Source organism: Daucus carota, chromosome 6 (genome assembly GCF_001625215.2).
Source record: "Daucus carota subsp. sativus chromosome 6, DH1 v3.0, whole genome shotgun sequence".
Classification (NCBI taxonomy): Eukaryota; Viridiplantae; Streptophyta; class Magnoliopsida; order Apiales; family Apiaceae; genus Daucus; species Daucus carota.
This window is the reverse complement of record NC_030386.2, coordinates 21,485,351-21,509,523: the sequence shown is the minus strand read 5'-3', so window position 1 is coordinate 21,509,523 and position 24,173 is coordinate 21,485,351. Positions and strand designations below refer to the sequence as shown.

Sequence of the window (24,173 nt, the reverse complement as noted above, 5' to 3'; positions counted from 1 at the left end):
TTACTCCCTCTGTCCCATTTTAGTTGTCACATTTCTATTTTTGTTGGTCAAATTGATTAAGTTTTGACCAAAGATTATAAGTCACTCACTCATTATTTTAAAAACCTGAAAATTACATCTTAAAGTAGATTAAAAATTATTTCCGTTGATATATTTTTTTTATTTTGTCAATTGATAAAATATTAATAAATTCTAGTCAAACTTTAGTCAATTTGACCGGTACAAAACCAAATGTGACAATTAAAATGGGACGGAGGGAGTAAGAATTAAGAATATAACATTTGGCTACTAGATATATCGTTCATGGGCTATTTTTGTAAATCCATAAAATCTCCGAAATAAAACAAATAGAACACCTTTATATCATATTTTCGTTGTTTTTAAGTCTTTATATCATAAAGTGATATTAATTTTCATATTTTTCAATTGGACCTTGTTTATTCAAATTATGATGCAAAGGGGACATATTTCTGCTGACTTTTTAACACAAATTTTTGAATCCTTTCACAGGCAAAAATTATTATTTTCAAAATTTTTTTTCTCAATTATAATATCAATGATACTTTTTATTGGGTGTCGGCCTCCCTATCAATATATCCATGATTAATGTCATAAATATCAAGATCCGAAAAAATGACCCTAAATAACATTTACGGGGATGTATTCGATTGGGATTTTAATGCATTGTTTTTAGTCTATGGATTTTAATGGATTGTATGAGATTTTGATTTTGAGCGGATTTTTGATGAAATGTCGCAGAGTAGATAGGAATTAGGTACAATGCTTCAAAATCCCATTGAATTTGGTGGGATTTCAAAAAACTTAAAATACACTGAAGAATGCCACAAAATCCATCATTTTATGAAATGAAAAAAAAATCCATCAGCATTTGAATACCATCAGATTTCAATGGATTTTAAACAATCCCAATTGAATACCATCGGATTTTAAAGCATAATTTAAAATCCCAATTGAATACCACCAGATTTTGTAGCATAATTTAAAATCCCAATTGAATACCTCAAGATTTTAATGGATTTCAAACAATCCCAATCGAATACCCTCGGATTTCATGAATGCAAAAAAATGTTTTAAAATCCCAATCCAATACACCCCTCTTAGTAACGATACATCGTGTAGCGTTTTATATATTTATACAAAACGTTACATCGTCTAGCGTTCTGTTAGTTAATTAACACTACATCGTGTAGCATTTTGATGAGGTTAAAACATCAAAACGCTACACAATCTATCGTTTTCTTTCCAAATTGAAAACGCTAGATTATCAGGGGTTACCACCTGATATCGAAGACCATTTTTTCTAACTTTGTTATTCTGGACATTAATTCTAAAATTTGTGAGATTCTAGACTTTTTTCCTTTTTATTTATAAAACTTTTTTTTTAAATATAATAATAACTCTAACTTACAACCACAACTTCTGAACAGACTTAATAATTTTTAACCTAGCCAGACAATTGACTGTCTGGTGATGCTATATCCGAACAAAGGGGCACGGACAAACATACAGGTCATATTGTCTCGGCGAATTCTACATCGAAATTAACGATATGACAAGCTTCTAGTAACGGATATACGTATCTATTTTAAACGGATATTATTATAAACGCAAGCAGCTCCTTGATCAGAGAAGTACACCAATTTTTACTTAGCCGTCTCTCTCTCTCCCCCTATTATCTATGGAGCTGAAACCAGGTCTATCGGCTATCATCACTGGAGGTGCCTCTGGAATCGGTAATTCCACTAACTCGTCACTATATGTATGTGTGTATATTGAACTGTGTTTATAGAGGTGAAGTGCTTCCTTACTACTGTTATCTCCGTCGTGCGCAACTTTTGATTACAATTTTATGCTCTACGCATTAAATTCGATTCTTCTTATCGCGATGATGACGTTGATTAATTTACTCTACTTGTGAAGCCTAAACTTATTCATTTCTGCAAGCGATCTTAAATGATTGTGCTGTAGTCAGAGCCGGCCATTCGGGCGGGCCGGGGCGTGCCGGGCCGGTCCAACCCCAGTCCGAGCTGCTCCCAGGCAAACCGTAACCGGCACGGCTGCACATGCGGGCCGGGCCGGGCCCGGTTAAGAAAGTGTGAAACCGGAACCGTATAATACGGGTTAGGCGGGTTTCACGGGTTTGTACGGGTTGACGGTTCACGGTTTTGGATGGGCTTGCGGTTCAACCGTGTTCGCTTGCAGGAATGAAGTGGTTTACTGGAAATTAGAATGAATGACAGACTATGATTGCTTTGTTTTCTTTTATTTTAATTTTTTTCTTTTCCATAACAAGTGTTGGTTTTGTAAACAAATAAATAAATTTTTGATAATAAATAATGGTTTGGTAAAAAGAGGACGATACCTTTTATAAATTTTATTTATTAAACATAATTCGGAACAAATTTAGTTAGTAAAACAAAATCAACCCTAAACCAAATTAATTTTTAAAAGTAAATCGAAACAAAAAAAATTATTATTTCTTAAGTTTTATAAGAAAATCAAAATGAAATTAATTTAATTTTTAAAACAAAATCAAAAAAATGAATTTAATTTTTAAAATAAATTGAAAATGAAATGAAATTATTTTCTAAAACAAAATCGAAATAAAATTAATTAAACTAGCCTCTACTTTACGAACAAAAATGAAATGAATAACTAAACTATAAACAAAAGAACTAAACCATAAACAAAATCAAAACAGAGAGTGCTTGCAAGTTCACGGTTTGGCGGGCCGGTTCCGGTTCGGGCTGTGTCGTGCTGAACCTTTACGGTTTGGCGGGCCGTGCTGGTCCGGTTCACGGTCCCCAATCCCCAGACCCGTATTCGGCACGTGGTCTTAAGCGGTCCATGCGGGTTTCGAACCGGCCCGTGTTTAGACGGTTTCGGGCCATTCAAAAAGCGGTTCGGGGCGTGCCGGTTCGGTCGGTTTGGCCCGAATGGCCACCTCTAGTTGTAGAGTAATTCTTATTAGTATGAAGATTATGGTTATGCAACTTGTTAATATCTGCGAGTGATATGAACTGATTGTTCAATTGCAAGTAGAATGATGACTAGAGCTCATCTGGACAATTGATGGATTCATCTACGCGTTGTTAGTTGTTACTGTAGTGCAACACGAGTAAATTTGGACTGTTGGAACGACATGATCAATGGTAGTGTTATTCGCACAATATCATGAATCTGTTTTTGATTAATATTTTGCAACTGAAAGAGAATATGTTTTTGATTAATATCTTGCAACTGAAAGAGAATAGTGCAATTCCGGCGCTTGTAAATGTATATTGTGTATATTATACAATGACAAAGCTACTCAATCCAAAAGTAAGAGGGATAACTGGTAAGGCCTAAACCAAGACTCAGGAAGGTGAAACCTAAGAGCAATGATACTGTTAGCTGAGGCCTGAGAAGGTGATCCTGATGATTTAGATACCAAACCCCTACTGAAGTCCAAACATGTAGGATGAGTTGATTAAGTAATCAGCTGAATATAATGGTCACATTTAAGCACAATAATTACAAGAATGACCTTTTGACGATATTCATAATTAGAGCATGTTAGACATTTTTGACATAAATTTACATTACCATCCTGGCTTTATAGTTCTCAGCATCTTTATTTATCTCTACTTTTTTGTCTTTCTGGTTCACATTTAGGTAAAGCTCTTAGTTTGGCTCTTGCACAGAAGGGAGTATTTGTTACAATTATTGACTACTCTGAGGAAAGGGGAAAAGAAGTTGCATCCCTGGCGGAAAAAGAGATTGCTAAGTTCCACTCTAAGTTGGAAATTCCATTTGCAATATTTATAAAATGTGATGTCAGTAAAGGAGGTTAGAAAATACATCTTATCATCCATCTATTTATATATCTTAACTGATAAACATCTTATTTTTAATTGTCTGAAATTTGGATATATGTGTAGCAAAATAATTTGGTTTTTTGGATCATTTATACTATGTATTATTAGAACTGGACTAGATATCTATTGTGTTGGTCGTCCGTAGTACGTAATTTTGCCTAAATAATAGGATTATACTCCTTTTTCTTATAATTTTTTTGGCAGTATGGAATTTAATATTAGTTATTAACAATGTATGTTCTATGTTGAGGTAAAAATTAATAGTGGACTTTTAAATTCAAAAGAGCTCTATGGATTTTATAAAGTATTAGATTATATAAGAATTATCTAGTTGTAGTATTAGTAGGCCTACAATACAAGATGGACTTTCTGAATTTGCACGAAATATGTATGAGTAATATATATTAGTTCTATATTATATTATTAAATTCAAACCGGAGATCATCCATCCTAGGTCTTTGTTGTGAATAATTTGGGTAGAGACCTAACTTAAATAGTATGGTCTTTTATACTTACAATTGCTATATATTATCATATAGTTGGGCTGATACAGACATGAACTTTCAAAGCCCACGCGTTTAATATTACGGGCCTTTATAAATTATCTGTTTAGTTGGGCTAATATTAAAGACATCTTTCTTTATATATAATAGAATTGGATATTAGAAACAACTTGGTTATTCCATACAATTATCTATTTTTTTTTTTTGAAAATGAGAATAAATCTCACAAATAAAAATCGGCAATTCACCGTGATAATTCTTTCATTTAAGAAAGCTTATTATCTAACCGTCGGACATGCAAGATGACCGGGGAAATTTAGACAATAAAACTTAATGTCCGAAAAGAAAAACCCGTCTTCTTCCAAGAATCCTGGAAATAAAACAAAGTAAACAAGAAGAATATAAGTCGATATATATAACAGATTATATATATTATAAAAATAAAAAAAATATATCCAATAATTAATTATTAATAAAATCACGTGTATATGTATGCGCTGATCAAAAAATTCACACAATCATGATAACTCATAATTGAGACAATTAAACTCTTAATTAAGGCATAATTAATAAAATATTAACGTCCTTAATCAAGACACAATTTACGCCCTCAATTATGAGGCACAATAAATGCCCTCAATTAAGAGGCAAAATAAATGCCCTCCATTAAGGCCCAATTAACGCCTTCCTTTCTGAAACCGGATCTGATCGTGGAACTGCCGTCGCCGTAACCCTCAGCCACTACCGCCACGAGGCCTTCTAACAGAAACACTCAAAGATTGAGTCTTTGCAAATGCACCGTCACTCGGAGCATAAGGACTGAATACAAGCTGGCGAGGACGCCACGGCATCTTCAAGGGTTTATCCCCTACTTCCTTACTATTACTACAACTACTTCCAACTTCATCCATCAAACCACACCACTGTAGAATTCACCAGAAGATTACAATCCCGTTCACATCCACAAAACCTCAATTGAATTTACAACATCTTCAAAAATTATATCAATTATGTTTATCTCTAAATAACAATAGAACAAAAAAAAAACTGATTAATATCCCGGTACGCATAGTGCCTGTTTGTTTGCCGGAAGTAACTTCTGCTTCTGGCTTCTACTTTTTTTGACCCGTTTCTGTAAAGAAGTAGAAGCACTTTTAAGAAGCTGAGAATGCTAGCTTCTCTTTCAAACACTTTATTAACTTATTTACTTCTTACTTCTACTTCACTTCTTTACTTTAAACAAGAAATCACTTCTTTTAAGCTTGCCCAAACGGCCTCATAGTTTATATTCATTATCTGCTGAAAATAGCTCTAAATTTAAATATGTATCATGTACAGAACAATTATCTTAGGCTATTAATTATAAATTTGGCATCTCCATAAAAGAAAACAGCCAATTTTCAAAATCTTTGTTACTTTTGTGTCTCGGAGTTATACAAACTTTTCTGCAAGAAGATTAGATAGACATCGTTATTTATGCTAATATTGAATGTACTATATAGTATGTATTTTTTTTAATTTTTTTATTTCTTGCTTATACATTACCCCTTTTGGAGAAAATTTTTAAAACCCTTGAGTTCTTCTATTGTACTCTTGGACTAATATGAAAATATTGGGCATTTTGCATTCTAGTTGCTATCTTAGCCCGGTAAGGGAATTAATGAATTAATAAACTATATGTCTCTCTGAGCAGAAGAACTAGCTGCTGCCTTCCAGACTCATGCATCCACATATGGAGGGTTGGACATCTGTATTAGTTGCGCAGGGATTAATAATCCTGTGCCATTCCATAATGATCAAACCGATGGTTCTCATTCGTGGAGGCACACTCTCAACGTGGACCTTCTTGCTGTTATAGACAGCACCCGCCTTGCTGTATGCCTTAAACTGATCCTGGATATTATTATTTTTTATATGCCATTTCTTGATTTTGTTATGTTATTAACTTGTTGCTTGTTGTATATCATTGTGCTGAAACAAATTCATGCTTACTTCGTAGCGTTGTAGCAACACTGCTAGGAGGAGGGAATCCATAGATGTATTTATGATGCTTTATAGTATATATGCAATGTTCAAAGTAATTATTTTTAATCTTTAGGCAACTGGTTGGATTTCACTGGCCTTTGACTCATTTCAACGATGTTGTCATATGTTTTAAACCTTAATTTAATGTATTCAATTCTTTATATGATAATTACTGCCTATTGCAATTCAGAAACACTAGGACGGTTTAACTTCTACGTTTTACGACCCAATGTTGAATCTTTTTTCCCCTTATACATTTGTAGGATATATATTTAGTTATATTTCGATTATCATGCTTTTTTGTTTTTGTGTGTGCGCATGTGTGTGCAGGCGTGTGGTAGTTCCACACTGACAGGCAAAAATATTAAGCGTAAAGATAACAAGGTTTGATGCTCTATCAGGCTTCAAATTCGTATCAGAAACTAATTTTGAGCCAAAATATGGATTTTTACAAGATCACTCTCACATGATAGCGACAACTAGAATTTATATGGTTTCCATGTGCTTTTAGATAATTCTTCTTCCTCTATGTGAACCCCTAATTCAATGTTTCATGCAATTGCTTCTGTTGGTAAATTGTTAGATTTTGTGGAGCCAGTCTGTTTGGTTTTGGTCAGTTAAGTTACTATTGATGATGTTAAAGAATTGAAGTTGTAGTTATTGTTTGGTATTTTATGGATTTAATTTAAGACTATACATTAATGATGAATTTTACTCAAGAACATGTTTTTTTGATGAACATTTGTAGGCTTAACATTGCCTTTTAAATATGAAAATCACTGAAATCCAAGCGATGGCTGTGTCTGTGTGTGCATGTTCTTCATATAGTTTAGGCTTATCATCTTCTTGGTGTTAACTGGTGTCTCTATCACTCTAGTTTGTTCAAGTATTGCATAGTTGGTCACTGTTCAGTAACTCTTGTAAATTTCATATTCTGTGAGCAGATCCAGACCATGCAAGCTGCAAAGAGGCCTGGGGTCATCATAAATTTGGGATCTGCTTCAGGACTTTATCCGATGTATAGTGACCCTATATACTCGTGTTCTAAAGGTTTGCTCTTCTTTGCTACTTGGTGTTACCCTTCCATGAATTTGTTAATATAGAAGGCCCATATGTAGAAACTTGCAAGTGTGAAATAATTTTGCTTGGAATCCGAAGTAAGATCCTGAAATATAGGATTGAATTTTAGAACTGTATCTGTAAACTTCGTTACAAAGTGATTGTGGTATTAACTTATAGGCGTGGGATCTCTGTCTGCATTGTAAACAGATATGGATTCAAAATACGATATAACAACCCATTCCAACGTAAAGAAAATTAACTGGAATTGTATCATCTTTGTGAATCTTTCTTCGAGTTGTATTCTGCATCCTCATCACTGGAGCTGCATTTTACCCCTAATATGTTTGTGAATGGCAATCTATCTATCTATATTCATAGAAATATATGCTTCTTGTCAAATATTCTTTTGGGGCCTTGATGAGTTTAGTCTTCACAGGTGGCGTTGTTCTATTTACCAGATCACTTGCTCCGTACAAGAAGAAAGGGATTCGGGTTAACGTGCTTTGCCCTGAGGTGAGAGATAGGTCCCTGTCTGTTTGGCACAAAGGTTGATGGAATTTTTTTAATCTGTATCAAAAAAGAAGAAATCACAGTTCACTTCTAATAACACATTGCAAAATATGTAGATTGTCTGGACGATAGTCATAGTTTCAATATTTCATGTCATGCATGTATATTGATATTTGTATACAATATAGGACTTATAACTTCACTAGACCTCAAGATTATTTATACAACTGCCATAAAAAAATATCAGTCATAATAATTTTTTTTCTAAATCACATCGAAATATAACATATATGGTATGCTAATTAATTGTTGGGAGATGAAGAAAAATACAGTGAAATCAGATTTCATGAAAAGCTCACTGATTGACAGGAAAAATCACAATAGAAACGGAGGGGATTATGTGGGATCATGTGTGGGAAGGTGTATTTTAGTTGTGTGGGGTGACTTCTACGGGCCATTAGATTAGATTCATCTAAGGGTTTTTGATTGATTTGTAGTTTTCATTTTAATTTTGGTTTGTATTTGAACAATTGCATATATACACATTATGTCTTGTTATATTAATTTTAGTCATCCATTTTTGTTTCATGACCCTGTTTGTATGTATCGGGTAGATAAATGTGTGCAAATATCTGAACTTTTGTCCTTTTCTGCCGTAAGCACTCCCTCTGGCCTCTGCCCCAAATAAGTACTGTATGCTGAGTTTTTATATCCAAAAAACTTGAAGTTCAAAATTCCAAGTGTAACAAAATATCAATGACCATCATGCATGAATTACTTTTAAGTTTTATATGTGGGGTTAGGGGTTATAAAATATGTAGGTTAATTGTAAAAAAGCACAATTCTTTAGGGCCTTGGTCAATCATTTTATGATGTTCCCTATTTAAGTCATATAACCCCCTCATATAATTAATCTGATTATTGAGATGATAAATTATTGAATTGTGAATCTTTTGTTTATTGCTTGCAATTCATAGTTTATTCTCTTTTCTATATTTTGGAAATCCTTGGTGTAGTGGATTTTCTGCGATCAATCCACCTATACTATTTTTTCATTCACAAATTCTCTCTCAAAACTGTCCTGCAGCAAGGGTTTAATACTTGACAACTTCAAATATTAAAATAAATATAAGCAAAATGAATGCATGTGATTAAAGAGGTCATGAGATCGATTCTTTAGGCGGTTTGGGAAACCTTAAGATTATGACTCATGGTTTATAACGACTATGTGATAAGTGCGAAACTTAAATTGTCTGTATGAGTAAATTTATATTATCGGTGACTTGTAAGTTATTTTAAATATAATAATAAAAATAAATTTGATAGGTTATTTATTTGAGTGATAATATTGACTTTTATTAATAGAAATCATACAAATAAAATAGTTGTTCAAAAATGTACATCGTACCAACTTTTGATTCTAAGTCCGTTCCCGACTTATTTTTTTATATTAAGTGATTTTTTGGCTTCTTACATAGACATACAATTTTCAGCCTAAAGTCGAAATTGGTTCTAAGCCTGGGCTTAAAGTCCAGGCAAACAGGCTGCAGGCTGACGTACATGTAAAATAATAAGAAAATATGAAAATTACATGTATAATGCATAACTATTATACATATATTATATATAGGGGGAGGTTCAGTGGGTAACTCTTGGTTGAGTAACCTAGTAACGCTTAACTATATAATAACGTCGTTAGGTCAAAAACAGAACATGCCCTGTTTTTGTTTTAATGGCATGTTCTTATGTTCTTGTTATTTTCTTATTTTTATATATATGTAATTTATGTATGTTGCAACATTTACTATAAATCACATGTTCTGTATTTTGTAATATTTGTTTGAATGTTGAGTAAAAATTTTCCTTTTCCATACTCGGTATCTTTTACTAGTGTTCTGTATTTTTTTATTAATGCTACGTAAGTTTTTTGGGTTCACAATTATTTTTATGTTATTTTAATTTTCAGTGTACTACTGTACATATTCTAACAATGTTCTGTATTTATTGATTCTATTTTTATGTTTTATAAAATTATTTTATATTTCTAATTATTTTATATAATATATATTATTTATTAATGTTCTGAAATTTTTATGTGTTCTGTAATTTTTATGTGTTCTGTAATTAGTTTATTACTTTTTAATGTGTTCTGTAATCAGTTTATTTATGTTCTGTAATTTCTGTTTATTAATATTCTGTAATTTTTCTGTGTTCTGTAATTATTTATTAGCATGAACACATATTCTTTTTTTTTAAATTTATGTTTTTTATCGTGTTCTGTGAAATGAATATTTTTTGTATCATGTATAATACTTTTTGATTAAAAAAATAAAATTTGATGTGTTTTATAAAATCAATTCACGTAAAAAATTTATTTTAGTATTTGGTTTTTAAGAATAAGATCTATATGATACATATACAAAATATTATATATTTGATATTTTTAATATATCTATGGAAGACTAAACATATAAAGCACATATTTGTTTTTGAGAAACAAATGATGTTACATTTGAAGAAGAGCAAAACAATTGATAGTAGACGCATAAAAAATAATTAAAATACCTAAACAACACACGTGCTTGCAGTTTTTTTAACTCCGTTAAGATTGGTCATGTTATACAGTTATTAAGTAATCTGAACCGCTGGCTTACAATAAATCTGATGGCTGATATTTAGTTACTCAGTTACTAGTTACTCACTGATCCTTCCCCTATATATATATATGTATATATGTATGCATGTATGTATGTATATATAATACTAAAACATACTCCTATACAAATATATGTGCACTGCATGGGAAAGTACATATGCTTGAAAGTATCCTGATATTGGTGATATAATGGTGACACATATGCTCTTATATGGGGGACTTTATTGGTTTGCAGAGTAGTAATATTGTAATCAAGCGTTTGTTAAGCATGTAGTCTTGCTAGTATCATGGACGAGTTGAATGAAGACGGAAATATTGTATTAATACTCTAAATGATTAATGAGGTAGGTTAAGTTGAACGTTTTTTTAAGTTGCATGATTAGGCGATGAATGTTTAGCAGATATTCTTTCAGTTAATGGAAATTACTGATTTTTTATATTTATTAATTTCTCTATTAATAGTTCAGGGTTAATTATGCTAGAATTAATTCACAAGTTAAATGAATCTGGGATTTATATGTTTACTCTCAATTTTGATTCTACCTGCAGTACTGTTTAATATAAAGCTTTTCTGCCTGCAGTTTGTTCGAACTGATCTAGCATTAAAAGTAGATTCAACAATGATTGAGAAAATGGGTGGCTATGTTTCCATGGAATCAGTGGTCAAAGGTATCGTTTTTCTCTATTACCTATAATGTCCTTAATTTTACTTAGTTTACCTTAGAATCCTTTCTTGTTTAGTCTTTCATCTATAATCATTTACCTTTGTCATCGCATTAGTATTACCTAATTTCAAACTTGAGCGTCTATTATCCTTTAAAATTATGTTGCGTGGTTACCTTAAAAGGCTTTTCTTTATTGGCACTGGGGTACATTTCTGGAATGTGAGACTGCCCTTGAGCACATAATACATAATATGACAGACAAAAATTGATACTAAGATTAATAATTAATCTTGTATACCTATATGACTCATACCACAAAATTTTTCTATCATGTTTTAAAACCTTTTTAGTTAGTTTAGAAGTATCTCTGTCGGGGTGATATAAGTTTATAGTCATTGATCAAACATTTCCCATTTAATGTTTAAACTTTTGGGCAAAAGCATAACTTTTAAGTAGCTAGAAATCAAGATGTTGATAAACAAGAGCCTCCTTAATTGTTCATAACTTGACATTCACTTTCCAAGCCTTTGCGTATTGTTTGGTCCAATATGTTATCATCAGTTTTTATTTTATTAAGATACTTCATAAGATCTTTTATGTGTTACTATTACAAAAGTTAAATTAGGGTGCAGTCCCCCCCTCCCCCCCCTTGGATAACATATTATTCATACTACAACATTTCCCTATCATGTAGTACATGTCATTTTCAATTGGTTTAGAAGTATCTCTGTCAATGTGAAGCTGTTAGGTTCTGCATAAGGACTTTTGTGCTGAATGTAAATATATTTCATTTTTCAGGTGTGTTTCTGCGAATTAAGTGGGAAACGTAACTCATGTATATTATTATCTTGATATTTCTTCGATGTGTTTTGTAGTGTCTTTAAAACAAATTGAACAATAGTATTATTGTTATACATTTTTATTAATGGTAGTCTCTTGAGTGATAAAAATACCACAAGTGCACCGGCTTATTTGAATACATCATTGGTACAGGTCTATCCACAGAAAACTAAAACCTCAGCATATGATAAGCTAACAGGAAGATTATAAAGGATGTCTTAACGATTTAATCAATTGCTTCTGTGTAACTTTTGAACTGAATTCTTAACCTGGAATAGTTTTACACAAAACAGAAATTTAAATCAAATATATATCAAAACTATGTAAAAACCACTCAAATAATAGACAATTGAAAGGAAATTCTTAAGATTCAGAGAATCATAGCTCATAACCGAATGACATCCTGCTCTACTTGTGGCTCAAATGACTAATATAATAATCTAAGTATCTAACTAATTTATTAGAATTTGTATGTAACTATATATACTGTACCATAAACAATTATTAAATATTAAACAAGTTGTACCTAACTACATCCACTAATTAGAAGGGTGTTAGCTTTGAATGAAAGCAAATAACATATAATCACTGAAATGCATACCAGAAGGAACAGCAAGCTAACTTGAAATTCAAAGTAAATAAGAGAGACTAATAAATTATATTGTTTACAACCAGATCTTTTAATGGCTCAATAAATTTCATCAGCCAAATTATTATTTAATCTTTTGCATTCACTGTCTAAAATAGAAAAATTTTAGGACTTCCGTAATATATCTTATCTACTTCTTTTCGTTTTCACTTTTTCTTTCCTTCCATTCTTTTTACCTCCCTTTCCTTTGCCAACAAGTTTCATCTTCTTTTGTCTTTTTTCTATTAAAGCTCCTTTCGTTAAATTCTCTAAAAAAAAGTAGATTAAATAATTAACTAAACAATGATACAAGATTGCAATAATAGGTATTAGAATATACATATGCATGCCTCTGTATGTTTGTTGCCCGTTCATGGTTCTAATAGCTTAAATTCTCAGTATTTAAAACATTGTCTGTCTCTGAATGGGTTTAATGATTAAATGTACAATGGTTGTTTGTGTCATGTGCGGGGACACTTGGACTATTTATGATAAATCATTTTAAGTAGGCAATAACGGTTGTTACTTGTCAGAGGAGCAAGTGAGATTATGTGGCATCAGACCTGTATTTCAGCCTTAAACTTGTACTTCGGTGTTTTGATCTACTGAGTTTAATATCTTCAGGTGCATTTGAGCTTATTAGTGATGAAACTAAAGCTGGATCCTGTTTATGGATTACTAATCGAAGAGGAATGGAATATTGGCCAACTCCCATGGAAGAAGCAAAATACTTGGTCCGTCCTTCCAAGTTGAGAGAAAAGTCGCAAGCGATCAGTACTTCAAGTTTCCAGTTACCTGAGAGCTTTGAGAAAATGTAAGTGCACACATAGAAAGTTCTGTTTTCAGTTTAGGATAAAAGGGTTTCTTTTACTTATTGCTTTAATGTTGAAATTTTAAAGGCTCGAAATGAACAAATAAATGTCAACAGATACATGTGAATAATTTTGCAGTAGCTCAACTCCTTTCAATGAAAAAATATGTTCTACCAATTTTAGTACTTCTCTTTGAAATTCAAATTGGAGAAGAGATCCTTTTTCCAACCTTACAACACTTTTAGTTTTAACTAAATTGTGAAGAATGAAGTATTAAAATATTGCAAGCTGCCAGGTCTGGTCGCGATTTTTTCCGGTTTTATGGCTTATAATTTGATCTTTATTTCTAATATACCTCTTTATTTGCACAGTTTCAAAATTACTGTACTTGAAAAGAATTTTTCTTCCTTAGAATAGTTTCTTTTTCCTTTTTTTTTTTTGTGTAAAATTTTCTCTGTAAAAAATACTTTGAAATTGTGTTCTGACATTATTTATCTTTTTTCTCTAGAATTGTGCACAAGCTGAGTCACAAATTTCGTAGTGCAACCAGCATTGTGCGAACGCCATTGAGAATACCCATTAAACCAGATCATGTCCTTGTAAAAATAATCTATGCTGGCGTTAATGCAAGTGATGTAAGTCTGTGGCTGTCCTTACTCCTTAATTCTGAATTAATTGGACAATGAGAGATACTTCATTTTAACCATATTGAATCATCTAATAAGTTTCGAGATCTAAGTTTTATGACCAGCCTCTCCTAAGATATGTAGTTACCTTGTAAAAGAAAACGGAACATATAGGGTTCAATATTACTCATGATTAGATTCTATGGGGTATCCACAAAGAAGAATGTCTGGGTAGTTAGCTAGATGCATGATTAATTCTAACGTGTACCAAACTGTATTAAATTAATTAAAATTTAATTTATGTAATCATGTTATTTCCAGGCTTTGTTTTGCTTTGGCGTATTGATATGGATTATATTAGCCAATCTCAAGTTTGAATATAAGACGATGACTACAAACTATAGTTACAATTTACTGAACTAGTGGAGGAATGAAACTCCCTGATAATGTAAGATTAATGCATGGGTGATTCTCATACATCCCCTTCATTTAATCATACTAACTTTGTTGTATGTTTTTAGGCATTCCTGATGTTTTGTAATTTGTTTACATACAACTAGCCTATGCAGTCAACTCCTTAGACATTGAAGGAGAAAAACTTGCACTGCCATAATTATAGCATGTGATCTTCTTAATTGTTCTAATAAACAGATACTTGATGGGTTGAAATAAGGCCTAATAATTTAGTAACAGATAAAAGGTCCAAAAGGAGAGCACGTCCATTTACTAACGTCCATTTACTAAGGCCCGGGTTGCTGATAAATTTCGTAATTAATTAATCAGGCTTAATAAAAGCCCGCTCGACATCCCACATTAAGGTTTGTGGATAGTCAAATGTCAAGGCCCAACTTTGAGCTTTGGGAAAGCCCATGTCTAAGATTTCAGAAAATTTCAGAAAGGATCCGGAACCTTATCTTAAGAGTTCTAAATAACTACAAACAACTACAGACAATCATTAAGACCTATTTCTACTTTATCTCTTATTCTCTAACACTTGAAATATCTATGGAAAGGGCTCACAACTAGAACTACTTTTTTGGCTTGATCCTTTACATACGTAAAGGTATGTAGACATCTTGTAAGGATGGTTTCAGTTCCAATTCACGAGAGTAACCATTAAAGCTCGAAGCTAACTCCTCATTTTTTATCTATAAACAACACTGAACAAGTCAATAAAAAGATGATGTTCCAAAAATAAGTCACGTAGGGAAGTTAGTTATACCTTTCTCATTGACCCTCGACAAACCGAGGGATTTGGGGTTGTTCTCATCTAGGAGCTACCAGGAAAGTGTTGCACATTGTCCTTGATGAGCTCCTCATAAGCGGCCTTCTTAAAATCTAAGAGTTGGATGGAGTTGGCACTCCCATCAACTACCTTATCAAATTTCGACTTAAAGAGGGTGCCCTAATCACTCCCTTCCTAGGTTAGTTTGAAAAAATTATTTTATCCAGGTGGGGTTATTCTCAAGAATAGAAATGTCATCGAAAATGTGAGGTTGAAAGGTTGGTGGTTAATGGAAACCTAACCAGTGTGACCAATAATAGAGTTTTTAAATTGAAAGATTTATCTGAATAGAGGGACGATCATGGTAATATTCTTACAAATGCACTAGACCATAAAGCAATGAATAATACGCCATGCATTAATTAAAGGTTGGCATGGATTAATTTGAACATCAGCTAAAAGTGTGGGGATGCAAGGGTGAAGAGGAAATGGAAGTCTGATAAAAGGACATCTTTGTATACAAAAAGGGAGCGGGGTCCCAATGACATGTCCTATTCCCAGCATCAACTAATTTTAGCGTATGATTAGGAGAAAAATTAAAAGCTAAGGATTCATTATGCAAATTAGAAGAAATATTATAAGAATCTAACCCCGACAAACTAGGGTCTTCATCCTTCTTAAGGTTTAACAACTCGACTAATGACATGTAAGGGAAGTTGAAGTGATGGGAGTACCTCTTTTAGAAGCACCGGTGTTCATATTCGCCAACCTCGCAACACTCCAATCATCCATATTTTTGTTGTTGAAAGCTGAAAATCTGAGCACTTTGTCAAGGAAAAAGAAGGAAAGAGTTGAAGGGTTGAAAACTTCGCTGAAAATCACCTTCTCGAGCTTTGAAAACTAGATGTTTGAGAGTGAAGTGAGAATGAGAAATGTCACTCACTCCACTCTTTTTTCAAAAGAGGGAAAAGCCGGTTGCACAGTCATGAATGGTTAAATTATCAGAATTAGTCAGTAGAAATCCCATGAAACTGGCCCAAAAGGTCAAAGCCATAACCTAGGGCCCTGGAGAATGCTCAAGAATTCTCTAGAACCTCCAAGGAAATAATTCAAAAATAAATTATTATGAAGAAATTCTTTAAAAATAACCCATGTAATTCTCTAGAAAGAGTCAAACAAGCTCACTTGCCCCATTCAGGAAACTTTTAAAATTAAAAAGAGAGGGCTAAATTTTGAAAGCACGATAGACCCAAATTCTAATAGGTTCCATAATAATGGAATTAATTCATTAAATATTTTATAAGTTCATAAACTGCAAGGCTTGGGTTGGCCCATAAAAAGAAAGCCGAATAAGCCCCATGAATTATTAAGGGTGAATAAGAAAAATATGGATGTATAGACTATAGTCAATTTAGATCGATTAAATATCTCAAATGCAATTTGATCGAGTTGCAATTTTGGCACATAAGTCGATCTCGTTCGAGGTCGAACAAATATCTTAAAATATGTTCGACCTAATTATAGTTTTTAGCATTTAAGTTGATCTCAATTCAGGTCTATCAGACCTCAAAACTGAATCTACCTAGTCACACTTTTCACCCTTAAATCAACCTCAGTCGAAGTCGACATAAAAGAAAATAAAAATATATGTATATAAATGCAGAATTCCAAAAGTGGTCAACCTCATTTCAAGTAGACTGATCGACCTCAAAACTTGGTTGACCTAAATTTAAGGTCTTAACTCGACCTCAAACCCTTGGTCGACCAGGTCGATTGTTTGATCTCAAACCACATTCGTGGTTCATGATTGAAGCTGGGAGGTCTAAGTCGACATCAACCCAGGTCGACTAATCGACCTGGATGCTTCCAAAGGTCCTTAAATCGATCTCACTCAGGTCGAACAAGGGCAGGGAAATTTAACAATTCCGAATTTATTCATAATAAATTTGAAAAATTCCAATAATTCTCACAAAATTCATGAGAATTTAAAATAAATTCTACCCACAGTGAATTTTGGAGAACTATAGAAGTATTTTATGTGCCAAACATAAGTTTTAAAAATTAGAATTAATTCCTAAAAAATTCCAAGAAAATATAATGGGGCCAAAGAACCATAAACTCATGCTCCTTCGCCATAGGGAAAAAAGAACAATTTCTTTGCTGCTTTACAAAGAAAAATATTTTACTCACAATATAAAAGCTCCAAAATTCAACAAAATAAATAAATAAAAATAATTTTGCATCAAGGGTAAAAGGAAGATTCCCACTAGAAGACAAAATGGAGTTTTGTTAAAATAGGAGAGCAAGCCTATTTACCAGGGCCCAGGTTGCTTATTTGTTGATGAATTTTGTAATTAATCAGGCTCAATAAAAGCCCGCTAGACATCCTGCATTAAGGTTCGTGGATAGTCAAATGTCAAGGCGCAGCTTTGAGCTTTGGGATCAAGAAATTTCCGGAAAGATTCAAAAACTTATCTCAAAGAGTTCTAGATAACTAAAAACAATTACATATAATTATCAAAACCTATTTCTACTTTATCTCTAACGCTTGAGATATCTATATAAAGGGCTCTACTCCTTGCAACTAAAACTACGTTTTTGGCTTGATCCTTTACAAACGTAAAGGTATATAGGCATTTCGTAAGGACTGTTTTGGTTCTGATTGACGAGAGCAGCCATTAAAGCATGGAGCTCACCCCTCGTTTTTGATCTATAATAATACTATACAGTGCCAACTAAAACCGTTGTTTGTTTTAGTTCAAAGAAGATCTTCTGTGTGAAGGATAAAGGTCTTCTAACAAAATCATTTGTGGCAGGTAAACTTTAGTTCTGGTCGTTATTTCAGTGGAAATAGCAAGGAGATCGAGTCCCGCCTTCCATTTAATGCTGGATTTGAGGTGTGAATTTCTAAGTCTCAATCTATATCTTCATAGTGTTAATGTGAAGAACTTTTGTTGGTCAAGCGTAATCTTTGCATGTGATTTTTTTTTTTATGCTAGTGAAGCTATATAGTTTTTTAACGCTGTTGTGTTAAATAGCATCTGCTGTCTAGTACCTTCATTCAAAAATATACGTATGTTCTTTAGCATAAAACAGAGCATAGTTTCTATATAGTTTTTAGGCTCACATAGGTTCATTTATTAAATATCTACACTCTATTTAATTAAGAAATGCATTCATGGAGTTATAAATAGCTATAACTTGGTATGTAATGTTCATACACATAACTTTCTTCTCATTGTTTAGGTCTCTGAAAGTAAAGGGCATGGACTTGTGCGCATGCGTATTTGTTATTCTCATAAATTATCTCTGATTTTTACTTAAATATATGTACCATGTAATTCACGTCTTTCCATCTTAGGTTATTGATTTGTGTTAAATATATAAACAGCACTCTTGTTAAAATTCGTATTATTTTACTGTTTCCTGGAGTCATTTTAGGGCTACTAAGTTCAGAAGAGAGGAACATTCAGCTATTTAATTTTTTCTGTTTGGATAAAAAACTGTGACATCCTGAAAACTCATTCTGTATCCTTAAAGTAGGATGTATTTGGTTTGCGTTTGCAATGTCTTGTTACTTTCTCTCTATAAAGTCTAAAGCAGGTACATTCTTTACATTGTTAGATCTATAATTTCATGGTATTTTAGATAATATTCTTACAAGGATTAAATATTTAGGCCACTTAAAGGGTAAATATACTCCAGATGAAGCTACCAAAAAAAAGAATTGCAAAAAAGGATAGTGACAGTAGTTCTCTAGTGATTCGTCAGCACCTTGACCTTCCACTGGTCGGGCATCTTTCAAACAAATGATTATTTTGTGAAATTGTGTCTCCAGCAAAAGTATCTCTCTTTTAACTTAAATGTTCTATCATTAGATACCTCATGCATAATTACTCTGTTTTTAAAAGATATATGCATTTTGTATCTGATATAGAGTGAGTACTTGAGAAGTCCGAAAGCATGCACATGAGAGGTGGCGCAACTCAAATCTAATTAGCTGTAGTCAATTAAAAGAAAAGTGTCTTGGGGCCTTTCTTGTTACATCATACATGACACATGCAATCCTCTGTTCTGCAGGCTGTTGGTATCATTGCTGCTGTGGGTGATTCAGTGAGGCATCTAAATGTTGGCTCTCCAGCTGCAATCATGACATTTGGAGGTTATTCTGAATTCACAATGGTAAACTAGTTTGAAAAAAGGTCCTTTTTCGTAGTAAATTCTATACGTGACAGTTGAAATATATGAACATATAATACTTTATTCTAATGTAATTAAGGTACCCTCAAAGCACATCCTTCCCGTGGCAAGGCCAGATCCTGAAGTTGTTGCTATGCTGACCTCTGGACTTACAGCATCAATTTCTCTGGAAAAGGTTTTTGGTACCCACAAAACTATCAGTTTCCATTTAATGTTTCAGTGGTTGTCCACTTGTCCTTGTCCTAATGAAGAAAACTTAGCTTTTCAATTATCCTAAAAGCGTGTACTAATAATTAATCACTATTTATTATTAAAATAGTTACATAGTTGCCTGACATTATTCAGTGGAACTTGTAGGCAGCACAGATAGATCATGGGAAAGTTGTTCTAGTCACTGCTGCTGCAGGAGGGACGGGTCAATTTGCAGTCCAGGTATACTTCTGAACATAAAGGGAAATCTGTAGTATCGAACATAAGAGGAAATCTGTTATGCTATACATATTTAGGTCTATCCTTTTTAGATAACTTTGTAAAGCATGAGTATCATATATGGAGCACTGAGCAGAAAGATTGAGATAACTATGTTTCCTTTAACACATTTTTTTATCTGTATTTCTTTTATTTGAACCCAGCATTTTGGTAAAAAATTCCCGCACAGGTACCCACTGTCATAATGAAACTTCCTAGGCAAAATGAAACTTTTTTCTAGGAAATTTTTGAATAAAAGAATCTGATACTTAATAAAAGAACTCCACAAAAGAATACACCTCTTGTTAGAGATCTTTTCTTGCATCTTCCTCTCTTTGATAAATAATGCTGTCAACCATACATGATATATTACAAAAAAAATGAGCAACTGGAAAGGAGTGGGGCATTTCTTAGAATGCTTTTGATTGCTGTGTTTAGAGTTATGGAGGCAGGTGATTGATATTTCACATTCATCTACATATTCTAGTGACAGGTCAGCTCATTTTGACTTATGGCTAATGCAGCTTGCTAAACTGGCTGGAAATACAGTAGTAGCAACTTGTGGAGGTAAAGAGAAGGCGATGCTTTTGAAAGATTTAGGTGTTGATCGAGTTATAGACTACAAAGCTGAAGATATTAAAACGGTATCCTCAAAGTTCAGCAATATTACTCTTATACTAGCTAGGATTTCAGAGAATTCCTTGAGCACTGTCTGCCTCTGGGCCTTTTAAATAATGGAAAACAAGAAAAACCTATTATTCGCCAAAGATTTGTATAAGAAAATAAACGATATGCAAATTAAAAAACAAAGTAGTTAGCAAAACCATAGTTAACTGCAACGCCCGAATAGTTTATAGTACATACCCTAATTTGTTCCCGCTGCAAGTTAAATATGTTTTGCCTTGTAATATGATATGTGGCTTCTTTAATTTCAAATCCCTTTAGTTATACATCAGATTCTGAATGACTATAAACACTCTTTCTTCGTCAGTTGGAAATATAGTAATAAACAAAAGTTTCATTGCAACTTTTATCAACAGTTTACTTCATCACCATTCTACACCAATTTCTACTTCATATCTGTTATGAGATCATATATTTATCTTGAAATACTTGCTATTCGTCTTATATGTCTTAAATCTTTATATGGAGTCTCACATGTATTCAGGTTCTAAAGAAGGAGTTCCCTAAAGGCGTTGATATAATCTATGAGTCTGTTGGTGGACAGATGTTTGACCTATGCCTTAATGCGTTAGCAATATATGGACGACTTGTGGTGATTGGAATGATTTCTCAGGTTGATGCTACATGTGTGTGTGTGTGTGTATTAGTGTATATATACATATATCATATTTTATGTCTTTATAGTTGCTTTATAATTTTAGGATTAAGCTTGTAAACACGTGTCTGTAATTTGTATTGCATCTTATAAGCTCTTATTTTAGTATCAAGGAGAACATGGATGGAAGCCATTAAATTACACTGGAGTATGTGAGAAGCTTCTAGCTAAAAGCCAAACTTTGGTACGTAAGCCACATCTTGCAGTATGGCATAACTTAAGTTTTCGTTTGTTCCTCACATGTTCATTACTGGAGACTTTTTAGTAGCATCAAATACATTTTAACAATAAAGAAATAACCAATTTAATGCGATTACAAAATTGCAATTAGGTTGTTACAATAATAATGCTTGTCTGGATATGCAAAATATCTCATACTTATAGCTTGTTTGTTATATTACAGCAATACATGAAAGTAAGAAAGGCTGTTTTGATAAACAAAATTTGTTACAGTTTTTGCACCAAACTTGATCTGTGATTTTTTTCTTATCAACAAATACTACAAACTTACTTTTAGCAGATTGAGACGGATGTTGTTGCAATAGAAATATGTGTTAGACTCACTCCCATTTCCAGTACCCGTGTTGAGATCCCATGATCTAAACAAGCCCTATGTTCTTCTGGATTAGATATCAGTGACCACATATCAGGGTCTTGCGCTTATTAACTTTTTTATGACCTAGGTTGCTTATCTAATATGTCACTCTGCCAGCAACTCCCATTACTTGTTATTTTGAGTTGTTCTAGACTTTTAGTGTTAATGTCGCCTCTTTTGGCAGGCTGGATTTTTCCTCAATCATTATACACACCTATGGCAACAGCATCTAGACAGCCTGGTTCAACTATATACGACAGGAAAGCTAAAGGTAGAAATATACTCACTCAGCATGGATAACTATAGAATCGTGACTGAACTTGCATGGATAACTAGATCTATGCTAGTATGCATACATGAATTTTAGTTGCACATACATTGTTGACATGGTCTTTAAGGCAATGATGTACATATCAGGCATGTTGTCTTGCACATACTAAATCATACAACTTGATTTCTTAAAGCTTGCTTGCTTTATATATTGCACATTGCATTCAAAATAAAAGGAGTTGGTATAGGTCAAGTGTGCAAGTGGAACATATATTTTGTTCCATTTCTTAATAGGGTATAAAGTTATATAATACAGTATTTGATTTAGCTTATATATAGGTTTGGAAGTTCCACCTCTGTTGGAAAAATGACTTTGTTTGACCTGTTTCACACATTTTAGCTTTTAAATATTTAAAAGCTGACTGAGATGGGTTAATGGTTAACATATTCAATATGTATCCAAGATTTAGTTTATAGTTCTTCCAGTCATTAAATTTTGGACATAAGCAGCATAACAAATCTTTGGAAGTACATAAAGCTGGTTAGTCTTTTCAGTGATTGTAAATTACCTAAGAGCATGTCGTATTAGTCTGACCTGTACTTGGTTGTTGAAGGAAATTTTGAGTGTGTTGTATTAAAATATGCGGTGTCATGCATGCAAATTCAGGTTCATAAATGAATATTGCAATAGGCTTACATAATGAAGTGAAGCTTGTAAATCAAGTTGAAATTACTCAACTTAGCATGTATAGCTTCAAGTCTGATGCCATTTGGGGCAATTTATTAGTATCAGTTTAGGATCAGTAGATATTCTATGTACAACCATAGGTTTGTGCAGAACATATACTATCATATATCATACGAAGCTTAGACTTTGGAAGTTGAAGATGGGATTATAACATTCCCTCTACTTGGTAGTAACAATCATCGTTCTGTTCGTGCACCTTCAAATGCGCGCACACTCACATATAAAATTATATATATAATTATAATCTCTGTGGCGTAGGTCTTAATTGACCCAAAAAGGTTCATGGGCCTCCATTCTGTTGCTGATGCAGTTGAACATCTTCATTCTGGAAATAGTTTTGGCAAGGTACAATTTCTTACTCACAATGCACTTCATCTTGCCCCTGGTACAATAATTTCACACAACATAATTTGTATAGGTGGTGGTCTGTATCGATCCATCATACAGTAACCAATCTTCAAAGCTATGAAGCATGCTTCTGCTTTTGGAAGTGTAAATTAAAGCATCAAGTCCATCTAAGGATGCATAGCCATAAGAATACTGGCTTGTGCGTGTTATTACTGTAGCTGCCTGGGGACGGGCTTAAGTTGTAATTCAAATAAAATCTCACCTCTTAGTTTCATACTTGTATTATGTACTGAAGTGGTCTTATCACTATATGTTTTATCCATTTTTACACTTGACATTACCTTCCACATTGTTTTTGAGGATGTGCACTATTCACTTTTGTATTTTGGCAATTTCTTGCATATTATGTATGTTGTGATTTTAAGTGGTGGATCCACAAATTTATTTACGGAAGTCAAAGTCTTATCAATAGTTAAAAAAAAACACTTTTGTACCTTGGCAATTTGGTAAATTGTAATAGTTAAGCATGGAAAAAGAGGATTCATCAAGTATATGAAGCAATATCATCGTAATTATGTTCAATATTCTTGTTGCTTCCTAGCCCTCTATAATGATTTTATCAGGCAAATAGTATACTGAAATTTTTTACTCGACCTCCAATAACAAAAGGTTACGCTTTACGAAAAATTCTTAAATAGTTAAATTAATTCAGTCCTATCATGATTAACTATTGACAACACAAAAGTCGAAGTAATATAAGCTTCTTTGAATTCAT

At 32.9% G+C, this 24,173-nt stretch overlaps 1 protein-coding gene across 1 annotated transcript; it reads left to right on the top strand.

Annotated features, from left to right (window-relative positions):
• The first annotated feature begins 1,462 nt into the window (after positions 1 to 1,462).
• LOC108225727 (uncharacterized) lies at positions 1,463 to 23,851 on the top strand. Its single transcript, XM_017400662.2, has 18 exons — positions 1,463 to 1,754; positions 3,676 to 3,849; positions 6,075 to 6,256; positions 7,351 to 7,456; positions 7,905 to 7,981; positions 11,216 to 11,303; positions 13,392 to 13,581; positions 14,088 to 14,214; positions 18,247 to 18,327; positions 19,511 to 19,612; positions 19,710 to 19,805; positions 19,988 to 20,062; positions 20,623 to 20,742; positions 21,267 to 21,395; positions 21,544 to 21,621; positions 22,217 to 22,303; positions 23,309 to 23,395; positions 23,469 to 23,851. The coding sequence occupies exons 1-18, from the start codon at positions 1,700 to 1,702 to the stop codon at positions 23,517 to 23,519; spliced, it is 1,905 nt and encodes a 634-aa protein (XP_017256151.1). The 5' UTR covers positions 1,463 to 1,699; the 3' UTR covers positions 23,520 to 23,851.
• The last annotated feature ends 322 nt before the right edge of the window (positions 23,852 to 24,173 follow it).